The 25,546-nt window shown below is 38.8% G+C and overlaps 1 protein-coding gene and 1 long non-coding RNA gene across 3 annotated transcripts; one reads left to right on the forward strand and one right to left on the reverse strand.

Moving 5' to 3' along the window:
* The first annotated feature begins 939 nt into the window (after window positions 1-939).
* Window positions 940-3,404, forward strand: LOC130989496 (uncharacterized). Of its 2 annotated transcripts, XR_009090648.1 has the most exons (3): window positions 940-1,287; window positions 2,470-2,530; window positions 3,147-3,404. It is a non-coding gene; the product is annotated as an uncharacterized LOC130989496 (long non-coding RNA). The 2 variants fall into 2 exon arrangements; XR_009090647.1 differs by lacking the exon at window positions 940-1,287 and having other exon boundaries at window positions 2,387-2,530.
* A 6,799-nt stretch (window positions 3,405-10,203) lies between these two features.
* LOC130990901 (CBL-interacting serine/threonine-protein kinase 6-like) lies at window positions 10,204-10,759 on the reverse strand. Its single transcript, XM_057915129.1, has 2 exons — window positions 10,634-10,759; window positions 10,204-10,566 (listed from the first exon to the last, which is right to left on the reverse strand). Exons 1-2 carry the CDS (start codon window positions 10,757-10,759, stop codon window positions 10,204-10,206), a joined length of 489 nt encoding a protein of 162 aa, XP_057771112.1.
* Window positions 10,760-25,546: the final 14,787 nt, after the last annotated feature.

Below are 25,546 nucleotides of genomic sequence, written 5' to 3' on the forward strand. Positions count from 1 at the left end.
AGAATAGAGAGAAAGAAAAAAAACTGCGGAAGAAAGAGAATGCCTTCCCCTCTTCCATTACAATTATTTATAGCACTATTTTTAGTACTTAATATTTTACAGAAGTCAAACGAAAATCATTACATCTTTAGAAAATTAAAACTTTCTAAAGGTATTATCATACCTTATCTAGAATATCCGATCATATCTTCAAATATATCTTCAACAAGCAATATTATTGCTTTCTTGAACTTGTTCGTCATATCTTCTGATTAGAAGCAGAAGAAGATTCTCATTTTTTAAAGTTTTCAATAAGGACATCTTTGATAGCTCCAAAAACATGATCCATTGAATTCTCATTATGTAACACCCCGTGTTATGAGAAGCTATTTGTGCCCTAGCTCGAATTTAAATTGAGTTTTAAATAGTAGCTAGAGGAATTATGCACGTGGGCGAATAAATGAGATAAGAAATTTTTAGAGTTTAATAGGAGGCGATATTATTTTCTCGAGTCTTATAAATTCTCTTATTGAGAAACCTATCTTCGCCCTATATTTTTATTAAAATGTCTATGTGATATAAATACTTTACTTGGTAGAATATTCACATATGATTTATTGATGCATTGTTATTATGATATTAGTTATATCATAATTGAGAAAAATTTTCCTCACATGAATAAATATATTTTCATGAGATATATTTTCTCACATACTAAATAAGAGTTATAATTATTCAAGTATATATATATATATATATATAGATGCATCTCTCTTTCTCTCTCACCCTCACGCAGCACTCCCTCCCCACTCTCCCACATTATTCTTCTCTTTCCCATAATTGGAGATCACATGCACCATTAAAGAGCCCCTAAAAGGCTAATCTAACTAGCCAACACATTCCTACACACTTTAAGCTCACAAGCACATGCACACCTCTCTCTCATCTCCCTCCCTCTCGTCCCTCACTCTTCTCTCTCCTCATCTTCTCTCTTCTCACTCTCTATTCCCCTCACTTCATGACATCCTCACACATTTACTATAAGATTGGACATTAATGGGAAGATCACACCAACAATTCTCATCAATGCCAAGCTTTCTCTCCCTCTCTTCTTCTTCTTTATTTTCGGCAGCCCTCCCCCTCCTCACTCCACCACACTTCTTTTTCTTGTTTCACCAATTATAGTAAGAGTTTAAGGATCCAAAAGTGTCTACCTTCACACTAAGGCTATCAAGAGACTCCAACCTTCAAGCACAAGCTTCAAAAATCCTACGCACCATCCTCTACTCCACCTTCCTTGATTTGTTGGTAGTGACCTTCAAATCCTCCTCATATGTTATGTATATAATTTCATGATGAATAAGCATGTTTATTGAAGCATGATGAGTTCTTAGTGTGAAAATGCATGAGAATGGTAGTGAAATTGTAGATCTATGATGATATGTGTATATGTTATAATTTCAACCATTTTGAGAAATTTTTCCTACGTTCTGGACTGATGAGTCGACGGGGTTTCCCTCGTCTAAAACTCTTGAAAATTTTACAGTGTGTACATATATGTGTCTTGAGGACTCTGGTAAAATTTAAAGTCATTTGGACTTCGTTTACTACCTTTTTAAAATATAAATCTTTTACTGCGCATTTCCGCCGGAAATTTAGAAAGGCAGTCCTTAGAGTCACACTTTTCAGTAACTTTCAAAACATTCAGCCTCCAAAATTTTTATGGTAGAAATATACATGTGTTATATAGATGCACATCAAATTTCAAACCATTTGGCCAACGTTTACTATTTTTCAAAAATCTTAACTTCCATTCGTGCAAAACTGCCGAATCTGGTAGACTGTGGGAAAACACCCATATCTCGTAAACCACTTGGAGTTTTTCACTCTACTTTTTTTTAAATAAAACTAGACTCAGAAAGGTTTTCAACGGTGTAAGTCTCGAATCTAGGAGATTTCTGAGTCAAAACAGTTTATTCTTTAAAGTTGAGGCAGAGCAGAATGGTAGACTGTAGGAGTCCGAAAATTTCTACTTTGAATTTGTATTAAGGATTTTAAAGTTTTGGTGGATTAATACACCATGTTATGTCATGAAAATACTATTAGAAAATTTTATATTTATTTCCAAGCTTACGTGAATATTTGGGAATTTACTTACAAGGAAAAAGATTTCGAGTTCATAGGATTATTTTTTTTAAGTCATTTGACTATTGTGATAAATCGTGAAAATGTATTATGTGGAAATTGATTATAGCAAAGTATGAATGGACTATTTGATTTTTATGAATGCTATTTACCTAGGATTGAGAGTCTTTTAATTGGATAAGATATCCAATTAAATTGAGAGGTCCAATTGGGTAAATAGTAGATAAGTTATAAGATGATATTAAGCATATGATGAAAGCATAAGTATTGAGATATTAGTTAGATGAAATTCTAACTAGAGTTTATTTTGTCACATGGCAATCTAAACCACGTGCGCCACCAAAGGTTCGAGTGACGGCCGGCGTTAGTACGACTCTGAGCGTTACGTCATCGACCCCTGAGACAGGTGGGCTTTATTCTAACTCTATTATGGCTAGCTACCATGATAATAAGTTCAAATGCAAATTCTTATGAAAATGAAGCATGTTGAAGCATTATTGATGAATCTTATGAAAATGAAGCATGTTGAAGCATTATTGATGAGTATTATGAAAATTGTCAACTTGCCATATTTATTATTGATGAGAATGAGATATGGTATGTTGCCTCTATGAAAGACATGATTATGATCATGATGCAAGATATCGGCCTTTGACTGATTTATATGACAGTAAAGGTTTTGTGCGCAGAGGTGATCGTGAGCCGTCTCTAGTCGGCCGGTCACGGTGATTTGAAGGAGGCCTCCTTCTCTTCACCTTATATATATATTATATGAGTTCTCATAGTTGGCACATACCGTGAATATATAATGTCTGCAGACTAATGATATTATTATGATGATGCAAATGAGTTTATGACAGAAAAACATGAACAGGTATTTTTAATCTCAGTTAAATCCTGTTGATGCATTGAAAAGGGCAAGATTGACATATAGCTCTAAGAGCAACATTTCAATTATTTCCGGCATGAGTCCACTGAGTGCTTTTTGGTACTCAGCCCTGCATGTATTTCTAAATGTGCAGGTCTGGCTTGGCGCGAGGATGGGTGAAAGCTGTTGGAATTGTCAGTTGGCTGTGTCTTCCCTATGTCTCATATTTATCTTTATAAGCTTTGACTCTATAAGAATTTGAACTCCCTGCTATATGTCTTCACACATATAGTAACGCATATCGCTGCATAACTCTGATGAAACTCTTTATTTAATTTGCTTATGCCTGTAATATCCCTTAAGGGAAATACTTCTCAAACCCTTGCTAAGTTTCAATGGCTTAATTATGTTTACCCAAGCTAGTAATTATTTTTGGTCTTGAAATCCTTCTTTAAAATGAGTAAAGTTTGCAATTGCTTCCGCTAAAACAAGATGTATTCCTATTTCTTTCACTATTTCTTTTATTAGTCGTACGATACTTGGTATACGCTATCACTGGCTATATCGGGCTGCGACACATTAGGTGTAGTGATCCGCTCTTTTTATATTATTTAAATACGGTATTGCGATAATTAATATCGCATCTTTCAGTAAATGGAATCCAGTTGACAGTTTATGAGAATTCGACTTATGATCCTGATTTATTTATCAGAGACGGAGTTATTATTTTAGCTTTATGCTTTTGTATCGCGTGAGTAAATCGCGATGAGAATTATTGAACCATATATTCAACAATAATTATCTCCAAGTTATAACTGACTTAGCGAAGTCATGTTATTTATTAATCGAGAAACAAATGCAGTTATATTTTATTAGTGCTACTAGAAGTTTATTTCCGACTGCGAAGTGAATTAAATCCACAGATTTAATTTAAGTTATATTACAGTTTATCGATATTGGCAAGCAAGGAAGCAGATATCAAACGGATACAGAAACGCGATGTTTAGGAACTCAAACCAGTATTTTATTTACAGTTCACGGATTACAGTTTAGTTCCCAACTTGAGGAAATTCGTCTAGTATATTACAAAGGTTGGGACTTACATGGCCCACTTACTGCCACTCACTCAAGTTTGAGCACAAAAGTCAAAGAGAGAGAAAGGTAAAAGTAGGGTGCTGGAGCAACAGCCGACCACCCCCTCTGCACTCCCATCTCATCAACCATCGGCAAAAGCCCCAGAGAAGTCTTTCAGGCGCCTTCCATGGCTGCCCGGTTCCCTCATGTCACGACCGGACTTAATTATAGATAATTAAGCCGGGAAACCGTGACCAAGGGTTGGGGATAAGAAGCGGGATAGAAAGGGGATGAACGAATATATAATAACGAAGAAACATACTTAAATATTAACAACGAAGGGAACATTTACAACGGAGCTAGAGTCGTGATGACATAGTCAAACTAGTAAGCTCGGATAGCTCCGACTTAGCCAAAATAATATGAAATTCTATTGAGTACGCAACGGAAGAAGGTTCTGATTACATGTATGAGGACATGTACTCAAGAGTTCTTTAATACATATGACTTCAGACAAAAGGGATTTCCTGCTCGTCACTTCATCACCACCAGCTACTGCTCAACCTGCACATTTAGAAATACATGCAGGGCTGAGTACAAAAGTACTCAGTGGGTACATATGCCTACTGTCGGCATCCCTCCTATTGGTGACGATATAATCAACTCCTGATTGGCTCTTCCCGTCTTAAGTCTTAATGCATCAACACATGCACTTGCAATGAAAGTATGTGATGCGCCCGTATCAAAAAGGAGTACAACAGGAGTATTGTGCAGCATGCCCATACCTGCCAGGTTTCCCTGGTTGTTCTCGGGCTGTTTCTGTCTCATTGCATAAGCTCTAGCATGATGAGGTCGTCCATGCTGCCTCTGCTGTTGCTGCGGTTGTTGTCGAGGCTGTTGCTGAAATGGTTGTTGCCGTTGAGGCTGATACTGTTGTGGGCGTTGATATTGCAGCTGCAGATGCTGTGGGTGTTGATTCTGTTGTGGTTGCCCAAGGTGTGGTTGGGGTTGAGCTTGGATTGCTCGCAGGTGTGGAGCCTGAATAGATATGTTCGGCTTTAAACTTGTTCCGTACTGCTTGTTCGGGCACTGCTTCGCGTAGTGTCCCTTCTGGTGGCAAAAATAGCAGCCATCACTGCCAGCCTTACAAACTCCCCCATGATTCTTGTTACACTTGGGACATGGTGGAGCCCTTTGCTGGTTACCTCCCATCGGTTTCTGTGCATTTTGGTTCCCATAGCCTGGTGACTGGAAAGTTTGTCCTTGCCATGGCCTCCTCTCGGCTTGGCCAGGGTTATTACTGTCCCATTTTCTCTTTCCTTTGAAATTCTGATCATGACTCTAGTTCTGCGGCGGTGCAGATGCAATTGTCGTTGCTGGTCTTTCTCCCGGCATTGCTGCCTCAATGTCTAGCGCTCGACTAAGTGACTCAGTAGGACAATCCTCCGTGGCTTGCCAAAGTCATCCTAATCTCGTGCCTCAGACCGGCACAGAACTTCTCAGCCATCTTTTCATCCGTATCAACCTGATCCGGTGCATACCTAGACATATCACAGAACATTATGTCGTATTGTGTTACCGACATCCTTCCTTGATTCAGGTTGTAAAATTCAGCTTCATTCTTCTTACGATAGCTCTTGGGTATGTACTTGTCATATATACTCGTCTTGAATTGCTCCCAAGTACAAATATTCCAATTGTTCCTCCGTCATCGTTTTCTTTCTCGTTTCCCACCAAAAGTCGGCTGACCCAGTCAGCTGAAAAGACATGCAAGCCAGGCGCTCTTGGTCAGTGCAACGCAAAAAGTTGAAGATGCGCTCAATAGCGCGTATCCAAGTCTCGGCTTCTGCCGGGTCCCCTGTTCCGTTAAAGGTGGGTGGATTCTGTCACAGGAATAATTCCTCAATTCGCCGTTCCGGCTGTACAAGTGGTGGGACTATTTCTTGTTCTGGCCCTGCTTCTGGGCCTCTTTCTTCATTTCGGGGAATTCTTCCCCCTCCTCTTGGGCGTCCTCGCTTTGGCGGCATTCTATTTAGTCAAAACACAAGTTGTTAATGCAACATCACAAGGCATACTATCATTCTTATCGTTCTATCCAACTTCTCATATTTTATTCATGATCAAACATCGACAAAACATATAGAGTAAACATTGGTGGGCAACTCATCGCGAAAGACCGGTAAGGTCACTTTATAACATAGGAAAATCGCCTCAGTGAGGACTTTACATCTGCATAAGGATCTAGATTCATCCAAGTACAACTCATGATGTACTGGCTAACTGGCTAAGCCATCACAAAAGTACTTAGTTCACGGAACATCTCCACATCTCGCATTTCCGTACTACTATTACACAAAGACTGCGCCATCATAAGGCGTACAAAACATCAGTACTACATATGCTTCTGGAATAATTACATAACAACCTGCTAGGTACATAAAGTTCTATCTACGAAGGTCAAGTGTACGATCCCTGAGTCGGGGCCTGGTCGCTAATTGGTGTGGCAGGTATGTCCTCCTCGGGGTCCTCTTCCGGATCTTCCTCCGGATCCTCCTCTGTTCCTCCACCAGAGGGGTGCAACTCCCCATCTCTCATGCCCACGGCCTGGGCGATGGTAGCCAAGTGAGCTAACTCCTCTGTGACCCTGCTGTTCGGGTCGTCTCCTGTGCGAATCCGGGTTGTAATGTCCCTGGGCTGGTGCTGGGCGACAGGTGATGAGAATCCCAAGCGGACCATATCCAAGGTGGCATGTAAAGCTGAGTGGTTGTCCTGGGCCGGGGCCTTGCCTTTGTTGATATAATTCTTAGCATCGGCTAAGACTCTGTCGATGTCAGCCATAGCGGCTGTTATTTCTGTATCACTCATCCGCCTCGATGGTCGTGGTGATCCCAGGGCTAAGGGTACTGAGCTCATATCAAAAGGAAAATCTCTGTGGGCTTGAGGCCGAGAGGGGCCTGCTTCTGTATCATGCCTCCCGGGGTGCCAGAAGGGTTATATACTTAAAGCAACACTTTTATGCTTGTATATATTGATACCTTATTCACTACTATTTTCCTATCTGAATTATTGTTTTTGCATAATCATATAATAGTCCAATTTATCTCATACTATAGATTATATGGTGTGTTGTAGATCACAGAAGATCATATAATCGGTGAAGTTGAGATATAAATTGTGTTCACAGTTGAGACAACTACGGGACGAGTTGTTGGTTTAGACTGTAGCATAAATGGATAAATAGTTTATCTTGACTATTTATTTATGCTAGTACATTTATGTATTGAACATGATCACAGTGAGATGTATTCTTATATTATGACTAATTAAGAATCAAGATCTCGGTGACTTAAATAGTTTAACCTTAATTGAATTAATCGGTGTAAATAATTAATTGATTATTACTTTGATTTATCAAGGGTGAGAACTCTGTTGAAGTTCAAAATACTCGATACTTTGAGTGATAACAATTATTATTTGATATGCGATTATATTGCAATAAGGATCCGTGTCCTGCTGATAACAGGATGATAATATCCTCTTGAGGAACTTAATAAGTTTATCGTATTAAACCCTGCAGGTGGAATTAGTTCCGATACGATAATAAGTTTAAGTGGTAGCACTCGAGATGTCGTTTATAATTAAACGACTAATTAATTAATTAATTGACCTTCAGAGGAATTAATTAATTAATGGATATTCGATATCTTAAACACGGAGATTAATTAAGTCTAATACTAGCCCCGACTCACCTAAAGAATAAAGAGGTAATTCAGTATTAATTTTCTAGTGGAATAAATTAATACTAGTGTCTCGATTTATATTCTGGGCTGAATAAGAAAAATCGAGCACTGGGAGGCCAAACTTTATTCGAGCTAGTAGATCCCCGATTGGCCCAAATTAAGGCTTAAATCTCAAATGGGCAAACAATTCATTATCTCTAGATTCTTTCTCATAAATAATTGCTAAAGATATCACTTTGCCAAAAGTGAAATAAATAAATGGCAAACATAATAATTGCTATTATTCTTATCTTTTGCTATTTTAATCAAAAGTAAAAGAAAAGAAAAGCATGTGATATCATTCTTAAGAATGAAGAATCACGTAGCAATTGGACACAATTTGAGAAAGAGAGAAATTGAGAAAGAAAGAGATTGAGAGTGTTTGTTCATTGGAGTTGAGATAGGATTCGAAGATCGTTGCCATCCAACGTCGAATCTTGCCGTGGGAACAATTCGGAAGATCAACTCTGGAGTCGATCACTTCTCGTTTCGCAGGTATACTTCTTTTACCCGGCCAATTGCTACGTGATTCTTCATTCTTAAGAATGATATCACATGCTTTTCTTTGGGGTTATTGCCAAAAAATACATGTAGTTTGTCAATTTTCTGGTTTATAACATGACTTTATAATTTAACTAGAAAATACATCAATTTTCAATTTAATCGCAATTATAACATGACTTTATAGTCTGACAAGAAAATACACCAAGTTTCAATTTATTCTCAATTATAACATGACCTTATTTAGATTAGTTTTCATCATAGATGTATTAATATTTATTGTATTTATATTAAATTGTTATGTATAAAATGTTGTTAATTGATTGATTAATTTTTATAAAAATTAAGTTAGACGATTAATTATTTCATAATATATATATATATATATATATATGTGTGTGTGTGTGTGTGTGTATTTTTAAGCCATCAATATAATATCTTGTTATATATATATATATATATATATATAAATTTGATTTTAATATTCTATTAATATATTATATATATAATAAGTATTTATTTATTTAAATTATGAAATTATAAAATATTAGGACCAATAAAAAAATTAGGTACATATATAATAGAAACTATGTTAAAAAGTAAATATATATGTATTTATATAGAGTGAATTTTTAAAATGGCCACTTTCATATTGTAAAAATAAAAAATGTCCACTAAAATAAAAAACTTAAAAAATGTCCACTGTTACCAAAATACCCTTCACATTAAAAATTAAAAAAATGTCCACTTTACATCACCCCTTTAAAAAATCCCGCAATTCACAACCAGTGTGAATTCACAGCCAAAAAATTTTGGTTGTGAATTCACACTGGTTGTGAATTGTGAATTCACAACCAATCGAATTCACAACCAGAATTTTTTGTTTGTGAATTCACAACCAGTCGAATTCACAATCAAAATTTAATTCACAACCAGATTTTTTTGGTTTTGAATTCACAACTGAACTGAAATCATAAACCCTAACCACTAAACCCTAAACATAAACCCTAGTTGTGAATTATTACGATTGTGAATCCACAACTGAACTGAACTGAAACCCTAAACCCTAAACCTAAACCTAAACATAAACCCTAGTTGTGAATTATTACGATTGTGAATTCACAACTGAACTGAACTGAAACCCTAGTTGTGAATTATTACAATTGTGAATTCACAACTGAACTGAAACAGTAAATTCACAACTGAACTGAAATAGTAAATTCACAACTGAATTGAACTGGAACCGTAAACCCTAGTTGTGAACCCTAAACCCTAAACCCTAAAATTTAATTCACAATCAAAATTTTTTGGTTGAGAATTAAATTTTAATTGTGAATTCGACTGGTGAATTCAAGTAGTTGTGAATTTGGGGTTTTTAAAGTTTGAATTCACAGCTAAAACTAGAATTTATTTTGGTTGTGAATTCATTGATTTGATTGTGAATTCAACAATATTAAGTTGTGAATTTATCGAGCTGGTTGTGAATTCAAGAACATTAAGTTGTGAATTCATAGATCTAGTTCTGAATTTAAAAACATAAAGTTGTGAATTCATAGATGTAGTTGTGAATTCAATAATATTAAGTTGTGAATTCATAGATGTGGTCGTGAATTTAAGAACATTAAGTTGTGAATTTATAGATCTGGTTGTGAATTCAAGAACATTAAACTGTGAATTTATAGATCTGGCTGTAAATTCAAGATCATTAATGATCAATTATCAAAAATATATTTTTCTCTTTTAATCAATTCAAATGCTCTCACAATCAAATCTAAATCTCAAATCCAACAAACATCCGAATTCACAAACATAGTAGGAGTAATATTTTATTAAGCAATAATTAAACAATCCATGAATTCAAGCAGTAGGCACGAAATTCCCGGCAGTGGTAGTCCAAACAATATCCTTGAGCGCCGGCCGCAGCTCCTTGCTGCAGAACTGGTTGTACTCCAACGTATCACCGCTCAACTTCTTCACCTCCACCACCACAAACGACGGCGTCACCGAGAATATGTCCGCCGCGATCCCCAGCTTCCCCTTCCTCCCGCTCTCCAGCCCCTGCAGCCGCACGCACGACTCGCTCTTCTTCACGCTGAAGTTCCGCGTCTTCCCCACCTCCTCCAGCTTCGAGATCACGCTGCTCCCGACGTCGTCGTCGCGAACCTCAGCTCCTCCTTCTCCGCCTCTTCTTCTCCTCGAAGAGCGGCGACAAATCGAATCCTTCCGATAGGGATATGATGTGGAATGCGTTCAGCGTCTGCGCCTCCTTTCCTTTGCCGAAACTCACCTCATCCTCCGCCGCGAACTCCTGTTCTTCCTTAGATCTGATCGTCTTCAGCGACGATTTTTTGAACCATGACGAATCTATGATTTTCGCGATGCTTATTCTGCTCGAAGGATTAGGATCCAGCATCTTGGTGATCAGCTGCGGTTGCCGGAGATTGAGTGGCGACAGCACGGTGGACGGGCGGCGCGCAGGGAAGGCAGACGAGTGAGAGAAAAAGAGAGAGAAGAGAATGAGAGAGAAAGAGAGAGTACATATATTTAAATGAGGGTATTTCTGTCTTTTCAATCAAAAAGTGGACAATTTTTATTATTTTTATCTTAGTGGACAATTTTTATCTTTACAATATGAAAGTGGATAGTTTTATATATTAACTCATTTATATATAGTATATTGTGAGATGAAAAGAAAATTAAAAATATTTAATGTATTAAACTTGATATTATTATACTAAATTAATTACAAGGCCATGTTATAATTGAGAATAAATTGAAACTTGGTGTATTTTCTGGTCAGACTATAAATTCATGTTATAATTGCAATTAAATTGAAAATTGATGTATTTTCTGGCCAAATTATAAGGTTGTAATGGACAGAATCCGTGCAACCCGAAATCATGCAGCCCAACGGGTCGGCCCAATGAAGCAAGTCCATACGTAAGTCAATAGTAGTTGGTGTAATGGACAGAATCCGTGCAACCCGAAATCATGCGGCCCAACGGGTCGGCCCAATGAAGCAAGTCCATACGTAAGTCAATAGCAGTTGGATACCTAGGAAGAATAGGAAGATATGAAAGGACGTTTCCGGGGTAATCGGAACCAGAAGGGTTTTAGAGAATACTCTAGAAACCCTAGTCGCCACCCTACGGGCCCGTAACCTATATATGCACCAGCCCATTGACATAATGAGGAGGGTCAATGATTCATTCCCACTCTGGCACTCACACACGATCTCTTACTCCCGCTATCCCCGCTCTTCCGTTCCGCCTCCACTGCTCACAACTTTCTAGGGTTTTGATCGTCCGGCTGGCCCCGTTAGCCCCGACGTCCGTCGCCCCCTGATCCATATCGCTCATTAGCTCTACCTATGACTACTGGACCATCCGGATCAGTCGGAGAACTCCCTCATTACCATCTTTTCTCTATCTCCTCTCCATCGTTTAATTGTTGTCATTACGTTACTTACGTTATCATTTATATCAATTCACTGACTTGAGCGTCGGAGGCCCTTCCATCGACACCCCCACCGGTGCTCTTCGGAGGGCTCTAACGTTGCTTGTGGTTTCAGGTTGCTAGTGCCCATCGATCCAGACGTTACTGACGTCACTTCCGTAATTGTTGGATTCACCCCCCACAAAGGTCATGTTATAAACCAGAAAATTAACAAAGTATATGTATTTTCTGGCAATAACCCCCTTTTCTTTTCTTTTACTTTGATTAAAATAGCAAAAAATAAGAATAATAGCAATTATTATGTTTGCCATTTATTTATTTCACTTTTGGCAAAGTGATATCTTTAGCAATTATTTATGAGAAAGAATCTAGAGATAATGAATTATTTGCCCACTTGAGATTTAAGCCTTAATTTGGGCCAATCGGGGATCTACTAGCTCGAATAAAGTTTGGCCTCCCAGTGCTCGATTTTTCTTATTCAGCCCAGAATATAAATCGAGACACTAGTATTAATTTATTCCACTAGAAAATTAATACTGAATTACCTCTTTATTCTTTAGGTGAGTCGGGGCTAGTATTAGACTTAATTAATCTCCGTGTTTAAGATATCGAATATCCATTAATTAATTAATTCCTCTGGCGGTCAATTAATTAATTAATTAGTCGTTTAATTATAAACGACATCTCGAGTGCTACCACTTAAACTTATTATCGTATCGGAACTAATTCCACCTGCAGGGTTTAATACGATAAACTTATTAAGTTCCTCAAGAGGATATTATCATCCTGTTATCAGCAGGACACGGATCCTTATTGCAATATAATCGCATATCAAATAATAATTGTTACCACTCAAAGTATCGAGTATTTTGAACTTCAACAGAGTTCTCACCCTTGATAAATCAAAGTAATAATCAATTAATTATTTACACCGATTAATTCAATTAAGGTTAAACTATTTAAGTCACCGAGATCTTGATTCTTAATTAGTCAGAATATAAGAATACATCTCACTGTGATCATGTTCAATACATAAATGTACTAGCATAAATAAATAGTCAAGATAAACTATTTATCCATTTATGCTACAGTCTAAACCAACAACTCGTCCCGTAGTTGTCTCAACTGTGAACACAATTTATATCTCAACTTCACCGATTATATGATCTTCTGTGATCTACAACACACCATATAATCTATAGTATGAGATAAATTGGACTATTATATGATTATGCAAAAACAATAATTCAGATAGGAAAATAGTAGTGAATAAGGTATCAATATATACAAGCATAAAAGTGTTGCTTTAAGTATATAACCCTTCAATTCTCCCACTTATACTAAAGCAAACTTTTAGTATACAACATGACTAATAAACTGATAACCACAGCTCGGACGGGGTCTTAGCAACCGACTTAGAAGGCACTAAGTTTAGAATGTAACCAGCTGTGTAGTGACCCGCTCTTTTATATATATTAAATCCAGTAATGCGTGTTTATTATTTTTCATCAGTGAATGAAACCGGTTATTATCCTGATATGAATTCAGCTTATGATCCTGAATTTATATTATTAAAGCAGTCAATGCTATTATTTCAGAGTTATAACTGACTTAGCAAAGTCACGTTAATTATTTAAGCGAGATGGAACTAGATTTTATTTTTATATTTACTTAATGTAACACCCCGCCCATTTATATTAAGTTTAGAATTCATTTTGAACTTAGATTTAAGATGATTCACGCCGGAATGAGAAATAAATTTATTTTTTAATTCCAACAAAAATGATTTACAAAAACATTTGTATATTTAGTTATTGAATTGTCGCAGCCCGATCCCGACACTAGTAATAGCGGGGACCGAGTATCGATACGACTAATAAAAGAAAGGGGAAAGATAGAAAGAATACATAGATCAATAGCGGAAGCTCACAAAGAAACGTGCTAAGGAAAGATCATCATAATTCATCAAAAGGGTATATTCGTCAATATCGTCATAACTCGATAAATATCAGGAATCTCAACATGAAAAGCAAAACAAGTATAACTTGATTTTTATATAGAGTCATAATATTCAAAGTGTGATAACAAAAGGTGAACCGACTATATGTATGAAGACATATAATCGTGAGTAAAATGCTTGATTTAATACAACATAACTTCATATCAAAACTCTATTGACAAAACAGACATTCGATAGAGTAAGAAAACGTCAACTCGAAACATTTCCCACCAGCACCGCACCATACTCCCCTCCGCTTATCCTGCACGTTTAGAAATACATGCAGGGCGTGAGTACATAAATACTCAGTGGACATATCGCCGAAAAACAAAGCTGCTCATAGAGCTATAAATTGAACTTGCCACATTTCAGCAATACACAGGAATTATATCTTAAAAGAACCTGTGCAAGCAGTTAAAACTCAACATCATTAATAAATGAATGAATGACTCAAATGATTGCAGTCAAAACTCAGCAAGTAAGTACCACATCTACAACTCATCATCATCTCATCTCAGGTACTGAGAAGTAGGCCTCCTTCTCAAGCACCGTGACCGGCCGATTCGCTCAACGGCTCACAGTCACCTCAGTGTACACTAGCCCTGGCAGGATAGCTATCAACTGCCCAGGACCCGATCGTCTTATCTCAACAGTAGAGGGTAAACATACAAGCTCCACATCATCATAAAAATATTAGCAAGTCAATAATTCTCAAACATCATCATAATCTCAAAACATCAAAACATCTCATAATTTCATCATCATTTAAAACAGTTTAGAAAAACTTTTAAACTGTATACTCAAAATAATGCCCACCTGAAGACATTACTCAAAATCTCCCGTCAAAGTGGAGTTACTTACTACCTTGCTCTGCTCGTGTCTTCAGGGATCATCATCATCATCGAAGGTTCATCATGTCATAAAATGAATCTTGATTAGAAACTCATTGACTAATTCTCAAACCTTAACTCATGCTCTATCTCATATTCTATCTCCTTACTCATCTCTACATAAACTCTCCACTCATCACACATCCTTCAGTTCAAGGATAGGTTTCAAGAAAATCATGGTTCTAAGTTTCGATTTATCTCTCATGTAAGGCTCGTCTAATCTCATTCAAACACATAGGCAACACAATCACATAAGGCACATAAGCAATCACAATCAAACATCATCAAAACATGCTCTGTTTATACACTGACTCAACTTCAAAATTTAAACTGTTCTGACTCCGACATCTCCTGGACTCGATAATTATACCAAAAGAAAGATATATGAGTCTAGTTTCATTTAAAAAAAAGTAGAGTCGAAAACTCCAAGTGGTTTGAGAGATATGACATTTTTACCACGATCTACCATTTCTGGCAGTTTTGAGCAATCGAAAGTTACAATTTTTGAAAAATAGTAAACGTTGTCAAACTGGGCTCAATCTTAGTGGATATCTAGCTAACACAATAATATTGATACCATAAAAATTTGGAAAGCTAGATCACATAGGAAGCTACTGAAATGAATGACTCTTTCCCCTGTTCTCTGAAATTCTCGGTAGTAATGTGCAGTTTAGGTTTTGCATTTTAAAGAAATATCAAACGAAGTTGAAATGGCTTAAACTTTTACCAGGGTACTCAAGACTCATGTAGGGACTTGCTATAAATATTTCAAAGCTATTTGATATCGGAAACCCGTCGATCACAGTAGGTCAGTAGGCCTACAAAATTTCTCCAATTTGTACTCAAAAATCATATATCTCAAAAACATCTCTATCTTGAATACAACATCATAATTCTCAACAACAAACTCATACCAAACTCATTTCATCACTTCTAATCATCAATCTAAACCATCACTTAACATCATAGCATGCTCAAGAACTCATATAACCACTCAAATCTTCAAATCAACTCAAGAACTCATATTCGTTATCAATCATCTCTAATCATCATTTTAATCCATCAACTATCATAACTACAATCTCCTAGGCTCATTTTATACTCGAATCCTCACTTTCTTCATGAACTTCAACTTGAACTAGGAGTTGTTTTAATACTCTAATCATCTATATACATGCTCATAAAGCTTAGATATAAGTAGATTCATGTGTTTAGAAGCTTACTCTTATGTTTTGTGTAGAGAAAAGTATAACTCCATCTTCATGATTCCTAGCTCAAACCTTCAACCCAGCTTTTGTTCTATGGATTTAAGAGTGTTTTCAGCTAGATTTAATCGGTGGTTATGGGACACAAGTAGCTTACGAAGCTTTTACCAGCTCATCAATGGCGTTGGGTAATGACAGTCGAGAGAGAAGAGAGAAAAGAGAGAGGAGAGAGAGGAAAGGGACGTCTGTTATGGGGATGAAAGAGAAAGATGTTATTTATATAACCCCTTTTACTTAGCCATCAAGTATTGGATAATTAACACATGCTTAATTATCCACTTGCATAAAATATCTTATCCGTTAACAATGTTTATCCACTTGCTTTGACTCCTCTCTCTCAAAAGTAGGTTCCGCACTAGAGCAGAGAAATGCTCGCCAGGGGACTGTCAGGGCAGAGGAATGGCTTCCCCTCTGTCTAGGCAGACGAATGCCTTCGCCTCTGGCATAGCAGAGGACTGACTTCCCCTCTGTCTGGGCAGACGAATGCCTTCGCCTCTGTCTGGGCAAAGGAATGACTTCCCCTCTGTCTGGGCAGAGGAATGGCTTCCCCTCTGTCTGGGCAGACGAATGCCTTCGCCTCTGGCATAGCAGAGGACTGACTTCCCCTCTGTCTGGGCAGACGAATGCCTTCGCCTCTGGCATAGCAGAGGACTGACCTCGCCTCTGGCATAGCAGAGCTCGCATGCCAGAGCAAAACGCCCAGGCCATAGCAGAACTCCAAGGCCAGAGCTCGGCTACAAACCATCAAAAGAAAAGACATTTTTAACTTCATCAACGTTCATCCATCATCTCTATACATCCTTATTTCCTTATTTCATTCACTAGTTCTTCAACGAAAAATACAATAGCTCAAACTATTGAAATATCTCATCTCATCATAAACTTATATATATATATATATATCTCAGTAAAATATTTCTCATAAAATACTGATATGCAAAAATAATAATAGTTGTATGCTATTTCCCGATTTAAAAATAATCTCGTTCTCCAAAATCTCGAAAATAATTCGTGTTAACACAAAACAAATCATACTCACATCATTGTAACAAATAGTCACGTAGACAGTCACTCAAACCATCTCAGATAAAACACGGATACAATTCACATCAAAGCAATCAACAATCATCTCTCAGATCGACTCTCCCTTCTATAGGGTTTCTCACTCACTTATCTCAACTCTATTCTTAATCAGATGTTCCTATTAACCATAGGACAATTAATCTCACAGATACCTCTGTATCCGTCATCAGGACAATTAATCTCATAGATACCTCTGTATCCATCATCAGGACAATTAAACTATGCTCTTTTCTCAATTCAATCAGCAACTCGTTTTCTCAAACTGCTCACTCTCTATCATCATCATTGATTCTATCAGACTCATATCTCCATCTAGAAGAATAATTCGTCTCATCAAAATAATGTAACTCTAATACTCAATATCTCTATTTATCATCATACTCCATCTTATTTGAATTATAATCTCATATCTCAGCACCGTAGTACTCTCTGTAGTGTCTCGACACTACTACTACTCATAAAAGTACGGGGTGTTACATCCTACCCCCCTTAAAAAAAATTTCGTCCCGAAATTTGAGTTATTCACTTTCGGGAAAAAGCTCGGGATATTTTTCTTTCATCTTCACCAAAGGAATTGACTTGTTTCTCAGTTGCTGGATCTTCCAGAATAGCATCGGGCCTCTCTTCGTAGCTCAGGTCCGGCTCTAGGGACACTTCTTCTTGATGAATGACGTGTCTTGGATCAAACACGTATTTAATTAAATGTGAAACATGGAAAACGTTATGAACGTTCGCGAAGCTCGGAGGCAACGCAAGTCTATAGGCAACAGGGCCTACTTTCTCAAGTATATTGTAGTGTCTAATATATCTCGGTTACTCCTCTGGATGGGGAAACTTTAAGAAAGACTTTGTCTCCTACATCAAAATGAATCTCTGTTCGCCTAGTGTCTGGATAAGACTTTTGGCGATCTTGTGCTTCGTTAACTCTCGGTTGAATCTGTCGCACAATGGCGATTATTTCTTAAATGGCTTCTGATCCAATGCACTTCCTCGTTCTCCAACGTCATCCCAAATAAAGCAGGGATCTACATTCTTGTCCATACAAGGCTTTGTATGGAGCCATGGTAATAGTCAATTGAAACTTTTATTATAAGTAAACTCGATCAGGGGCAAAACTTGCTCCCATTGACTTCCTCTATCTAGCACAACAGTTCTAATTACGTCTTCTCAAAACTTGTATAGTCCTTTCGGACAGTCCATCCGTCTGCGGATGAAAGGCTGTACTAAAATTCATTTTAGTACCTAACTCTTTTTACATGCTCGTCCAGAAACGTAAAGTAAATCTGGAATCTCGATCCGATGTGATCATCATCCGTACTCCATGCAATCGCACTATCTCTCGTTTCATACCAAAATTTCATTTTTAAGTCTTGGTACATTTTCGTACCTCCTGGGTGTGCTGTATAAGGGTGTCATGAGCTTCACTCATGATTTTATTTTTCAATTCTTCTCTATCAGGCACACACGTTCTTCCATCAAATAATATGGCTTTGTCTGTCGTTTATTGATAATTCTCCATCTTCTCGGTTCGAATCTTCATTCGTAACCTCTCTATCTTTTCATCCTCTCTTTGAGTTGTGATTATCCTTGACCGTAGGTCAGATGTAACGTTCAGTGTATCAATCACTATTTCCGTCGTTTGAGGTGGTATCACTACCTCCAATCTCAATCTCTTGAATTCTTTGATCAAGTTTTCTTCTTGAGTAAGGAAAAATCTTAACTCTCCTTGATTCTTTCTACTCAACACATCAGCGACAAACGTTAGTTTTTTTCGGGGTGATAATTTATCCCGCAATCATAATCTTACACCAACTCTAGCCATCTTCTCTGTCGCATGTTCAGGTCTTTTTGCTCAAAGAAGTACTCGAGACTTTTGTGATTGGTGTATATCTCACACCGTACTCCATAAAGGTGGTGTCTCCAAACCTTTGAAGCATGCACTACGGCTGCTAACTCTAAATCATGCATCGGATAATTCATCTTATGCGGCCTGAGTTGTCGTGAGACATATGCAATAACTCTTCCATCTTGCATCAGTACACCTCCCAGTCCATTCTTCGATGCGTCTGTATAGACTGCATACTCTTTGTTCTCCTTTGGAATAGCTAAAACTGGGCAGTGGTAATTCTCTTCTTCTGCTCTTGAAAACTCAACTCACACTCGTTCGTCCACTCAAATTTAACTTCTTTCTTTAGCAGGTGCGTCAATGGCTTAGCGATTTTCGAAAAGCCCTCAATAATTCTTCGGTAATACTATGCGAATCCCAAAAATTTATTTATGGATTTCAAGCGGTGTAGTTGGTGCTCTCCATCCTACCGCTTGAACTTTTGCTGGGTTTACTTCGATTCCTCTCGCAGAAACGACATGGCCAAGGAAATTAATTTCTTTAAGCCAAAACTCACATTTGCTGAACTTAGCCTATAGCTTTTCAGCTCTTAACTCTCTTATCACGATTCTCAAATATTCTTCGTGTTCTCGTTTACTTTTTGAGTAAATCAGAATGTCATCTATGAACACTAACACAAACTTGTCTAAGTATTCGTGAAAGACTCGGTTCATGAGATCCATGAACACTGCAGGAGCATTCGTCAATCCAAAAGGCATAACTATGAATTCATAGTGCCCGTATCTCATACGAAATGCCATCTTTGGAATATTTTCCGATCTTATCTTCAGCTGATGGTACCCCAATCTCAAGTAAATCTTAGAAAAGGTACTTGCTCCTTGGAGTTGATCGAATAAATCATCGATCCGAGGTAACAGATACTTATTCTTCAGTGTTACCTTATTCAACTCGCGGTAGTCAATGCATAACCTCAAACTACCGTCTTTCTTTTTGACAAAGAGAACAGGTGCTCCCCACGGGGAAAACACTAGGTCGAATGAAGCCCAAATCTAAAAATTCTTGAAGTTGCAGCCTCAACTCTTGCAACTCTATCGGGGCCATTCTATATGGTGCCTTTGACGTCGGTGCGGCCCCGGGCTCAAGATCAATCGTAAACTCGAGCTATCGATCTGGGGGTAATCCTGGTAAAGCTTCAGGAAAAACGTCTTTGTATTCTCGCACGACGGGAACGTCATCTATGTTTGTTTTGGACTCCTCACTTTGATTCAGGTATACAACATACTCGGTTGTATCCTTTTTCTGCAAAAGCTTTCAGGCTTGAAACGCCGAAATTATTGGCGGCTTTCTCCATTTTCTCTCAATGCCAAAAAATGAAGTAGGCTCTTGGCCTAGAAATTGAAACAATATTCGTCTCTCCTTGCATTGTATCATCGTATGGTTCTCCTCTAACCAATCCATTCCCAAAATAATACCTATGTGCCATATAGACATCATCCTTAGGTTTTTAGCTTTGAGCTTAATCGATTCGAGCTCGAATTCTAAGTCAGGACATACGAGTGGGATCGTAGTGGTTTTGCCTATAGGAGTCATCACTCTTAGATGTTGCGGAGCAGGCTCTATGTTCAAATCCATAGTATCGACACAAGTATGGGGAAATAAAAGAATGGGGTGCTCCCGTGTCAAACAGTATTACTATGGATACACCCCTTCGACTCACCAACACCTGCTAGATTTCGTCGATTCTTGTCCTGAGCCTTCCGCTCAAACGCAAACACTCTCTGATGATGGGGTTGATTGGCCTGCGGGGCTGGCGGCTGCCTTCCTGACTGACGTGGTCGATAGGCTGGTTGCTGTCGCTGTGGCGGCGGTAGCGATAGGACTCCTTCCATCGCTTTAAGCTGCGGCTGGTACTGGTTCAGCCTTCCTCCGCCTCCACTTTGCTGACGATTTGGACACTGATTGAAGTAGTGTCCGATCCTTCCGCAGGTGTAGCAGCTGTTCTGTCCCATCTTGCACTCTCCCATGTGTAGCTTGTTGCATGTCGGGCAAGGAAGTATTCCTCGCGATCCTTGTGGAGCTGCTGCTGGTGCAGCCTGGCCAACGTAAGGCCGGCTATCTCGGTTCTGATAGTGTGGCGGTGCATTCTGATTCTGCCACGGCTTCTTGGGACCTTGACTTTGGTCGTCCCATTTTCTCTTGCCTTTCTGGCCTTGGCTAGAAAAAGATTGGCTTCCCGATTGAAAATTCGGGTTCGACAGTTGCGTCGAAGCTTGACTCGTTTTCTCTGGCTGCATAGCCAATTCCATATCTAGCGCTCTGTTCAGCACTTCAGCATAAGTTACCGCACTCTGGCTTGCTAACACAACTCGTATCTCTTGCTTCAAACCATAACAAAATAGTTCCGACATGTTTTCGTCCGTGTCCACTCGATATGGGGCATATCGAGCCAAATCGCAGAATTGCCGGTCATACTCGGCTACTGTCTTATTGCCTTGCTTCAAATTGGCAAAATCTGTTTCCTTCTTTTTCTGGTAACTCCGGGGTATATACTTCTCACACAGAGCTGCTTTGAACTGATCCCAAGTAAGGGCATCTAGTTGCTCTGGGGTCATGGTTCTCTGTTTAGCTTCCCACCAGAAATCTGCAGATCCCTTGAGCTGATAGGACATGCATGTAAGACGCTCGTGATCATCACATCTCAAAAATCTAAAGATCCGTTCTATACTCCGGATCCACTCTTCCGTCTCAGCAGGATCTCCAGATCCATTAAACACCGGTGGACTTTGTCTCAGGAAAAAATTCCTCTATTCTCCTCTCTAGTGGTGGAGGAGGTGGTGGTGTAGGATTTCTCTGTTCCTCATCTTCTTCTTGGATTCTGTTTCTCCTTCTCGGAGGCATACTATAAGATATAAATATATCAGCCTCAAAGCTAATCTTTTCGTCATCTCAAAATATAAGTTCTATTTTCTCAACTCAAATAGACGTCTCAACTCGGTTCTATATATATCATATAGAATTCTCATCTCAGTTCTCTATATCTCAACTCAATTCTATATTTCTCATATAGAATTTTCATAGTTCTCGTCATCTCTATCGTTCATCTAACATCATGCTTCAAATCATCAATCTCAAAACTCTGATGTGACATAAAGCTCTCTAGTCATCAACGTCATCTCTATATCATAGGGAAAATTGCCTCTCTTTTGAGGTCTTACACAAAAGCGAAGGTTCTTTGTACAAAACGCCCTATTACTACAATGATGCTTTCGCTATGCAAGCATCATAGGGACTGAGCGTTATATATGTTCTATATTATGCTTCTAGCTATGTACATTGACTATGCATCACTATATATATACATATACATATACATCTCTAGATAGTCTCGGTCGTCATCTATCAATCTTCCACCTCGTCATCGTCATCGTCATCACCTGATGTCCTACTCCCAACATCATCAGTCGGTGCATCCTCACTCGGCTCCGGCTCTTCCTCCTTATACTCGTCTATGACCCGATACTTGCTATCGTCGCTCGGCTCATCCTCGACATCTGTGTCATACATCAGATAGTAAACCGGCACCTTGGGAATAGAAACCCATGTCTCGGTGCCGTCGTCCGCAACCTGATGCAAAAAAGGCTGGGTTCGCCCGTGTTCAACTGTCATATCCGGAGTTTCCTCGTTCGGATCCTCCTCATCGCTGTCTGACCGTGCAGGTCGAGATCCTCCCTCTTGGGCGCCTCGATAAGGTGGATAGTGGAGTTGGTGCGTGTAAGGCTGTAAAGCCAAAACGTCGGAATCTAGCACTAGGGCAACTCTCGAATCGGATGGCCTTGATACCCGCTGAATCTGAGGTTCTGTAAAAACAATCAGCGGTGTTAACCTGATAGGTAGCACTTGCAAGGGTGCTGTCACCGGGGTCAAATCCCACAACGGTAAGTCGGCGCTATGATATGTGATCATCGCCATATACGCAAACGGATCGTGCTCCACGATCGGTGAATACATCTCGAAAACTATCGAATTTGAAACAACCTGCTCAGATATAATCGGCATCGCCTCACTAGGGGGTGGTGGTGCAACCGGGAAAGGCTCATCTGGCAGTGGGGGTGCAACACTAACTCTTCACTCTGGACTGGCCCATCGGGCACGTCGTACGGTGGTGCAGGGAGATCGCCGAACGCAAAATAATGATGGCTGAGCGTCGCGATAAAACCGCTAATATCACCATACCTCACTCCTCCCAACCACGTAGTGCCCACGAATAGGGGGACTAATGTTTTCGCCCAAACTCCCCACGTGGGTGGTAACCGCGGAATCAGAAGGTCGATAACTTGCGCTCCGTCGATTCCGTAGGAAATAACCTTCTGCCCGCGTCGATGGTAATGCGCTAGAAACTCTCCTAGCGTATCGTCCTCATCTAGCTCATACTCTCTAAACCAGCGTTTCGTTGATTCTTCAACAATACGCTGCATCCTGAAATCAAAAACATTGTGTTTCTCAACAGTGGATACGAAACTTACTTGGTATTCCACCTCAATCATCAACATACTCTTTCTCATTTGGTACGGTGGGACAACGGCTATACTAGCCTCAACATAACTCCCAAATATTCCTCAACTCATGGTTCTCATCATGTTCCATCATGCCCAGATAGTTCCGCCATCAAACATCACATAACTCATCAGTGGGTCAACTCAAAACTCAGCATGAATGCGGAAAGGAAAACATCAAAACTCTTACCTCGATAAGTCGGAGGAGATGGGGTGTTGGGGTTCTGTTTCGACTGACTCTCAAACCAGTCTAAGAACTCAAGTTAGACTAGTACTCAACTCATAAATAAGAGCAAATAAAAGCTCAACTCAATCAAGGATTAGACTCAGAGCAGACGACCTGGCTCTGATACCACTCTGTCGCAGCCCGATCCCGACACTAGTAATAGCGGGGACCGAGTATCGATACAACTAATAAAAGAAAGGGGAAAGATAGAAAGAATACATAGATCAATAGCGGAAGCTCACAAAGAAACGTGCTAAGGAAAGATCATCATAATTCATCAAAAGGGTATATTCGTCAATATCGTCATAACTCGATAAATATCAGGAATCTCAACATGAAAAGCAAAACAAGTATAACTTGATTTTTATATAGAGTCATAATATTCAAAGTGTGATAACAAAAGGTGAACCGACTATATGTATGAAGACATATAATCGTGAGTAAAATGCTTGATTTAATACAACATAACTTCATATCAAAACTCTATTGACAAAACAGACATTCGATAGAGTAAGAAAACGTCAACTCGAAACATTTCCCACCAGCACCGCACCATACTCCCCTCCGCTTATCCTGCACGTTTAGAAATACATGCAGGGCGTGAGTACATAAATACTCAGTGGACATATCGCCGAAAAACAAAGCTGCTCATAGAGCTATAAATTGAACTTGCCACATTTCAGCAATACACAGGAATTATATCTTAAAAGAACCTGTGCAAGCAGTTAAAACTCAACATCATTAATAAATGAATGAATGACTCAAATGACTGCAGTCAAAACTCAGCAAGTAAGTACCACATCTATAACTCATCATCATCTCATCTCAGGTACTGAGAAGTAGGCCTCCTTCTCAAGCACCGTGACCGGCCGATTCGCTCAACGGCTCACAGTCACCTCAGTGTACACTAGCCCTGGCAGGATAGCTATCAACTGCCCAGGACCCGATCGTCTTATCTCAACAGTAGAGGGTAAACATACAAGCTCCACATCATCATAAAAATATTGGCAAGTCAATAATTCTCAAACATCATCATAATCTCAAAACATCAAAACATCTCATAATTTCATCATCATTTAAAACAGTTTAGAAAAACTTTTAAACTGTATACTCAAAATAATGCCCACCTGAAGACCTTACTCAAAATCTCCCGTCAAAGTGGAGTTACTTACTACCTTGCTCTGCTCGTGTCTTCAGGGATCATCATCATCATCGAAGGTTCATCATGTCATAAAATGAATCTTGATTAGAAACTCATTGACTAATTCTCAAACCTTAACTCATGCTCTATCTCATATTCTATCTCCTTACTCATCTCTACATAAACTCTCCACTCATCACACATCCTTCAGTTCAAGGATAGGTTTCAAGAAAATCATGGTTCTAAGTTTCGATTTATCTCTCATGTAAGGCTCGTCTAATCTCATTCAAACACATAGGCAACACAATCACATAAGGCACATAAGCAATCACAATCAAACATCATCAAAACATGCTCTGTTTATACACTGACTCAACGTCAAAATTTAAACTGTTCTGACTCCGACATCTCCTGGACTCGATAATTATACCAAAAGAAAGATATATGAGTCTAGTTTCATTTAAAAAAAAGTAGAGTCGAAAACTCCAAGTGGTTTGAGAGATATGACATTTTTACCATGATCTACCATTTCTGGCAGTTTTGAGCAATCGAAAGTTACAATTTTTGAAAAACAGTAAACGTTGTCAAACTGGGCTCAATCTTAGTGGATATCTAGGTAACACAATAATATTGATACCATAAAAATTTGGAAAGCTAGATCACATAGGAAGCTACTGAAATGAATGACTCTTTCCCCTGTTCTCTGAAATTCTCGGTAGTAATGTGCAGTTTAGGTTTTGC

This window comes from Salvia miltiorrhiza, chromosome 6, assembly GCF_028751815.1.
Source record: "Salvia miltiorrhiza cultivar Shanhuang (shh) chromosome 6, IMPLAD_Smil_shh, whole genome shotgun sequence".
Taxonomy (NCBI): Eukaryota; Viridiplantae; Streptophyta; class Magnoliopsida; order Lamiales; family Lamiaceae; genus Salvia; species Salvia miltiorrhiza.

Coding starts and splice junctions, on each gene's coding strand:
- LOC130990901 (XM_057915129.1), bottom strand. CDS start 10,759: ATGCTGGATCCTAATCCTTCGAGCAGAATAAGCATCGCGAAAATCATA. Junction 10,567..10,633: donor AGTTCGCGGCGGAGGATGAG/GTGAGTTTCGGC, acceptor CCCTATCGGAAG/GATTCGATTTGTCGCCGCTC.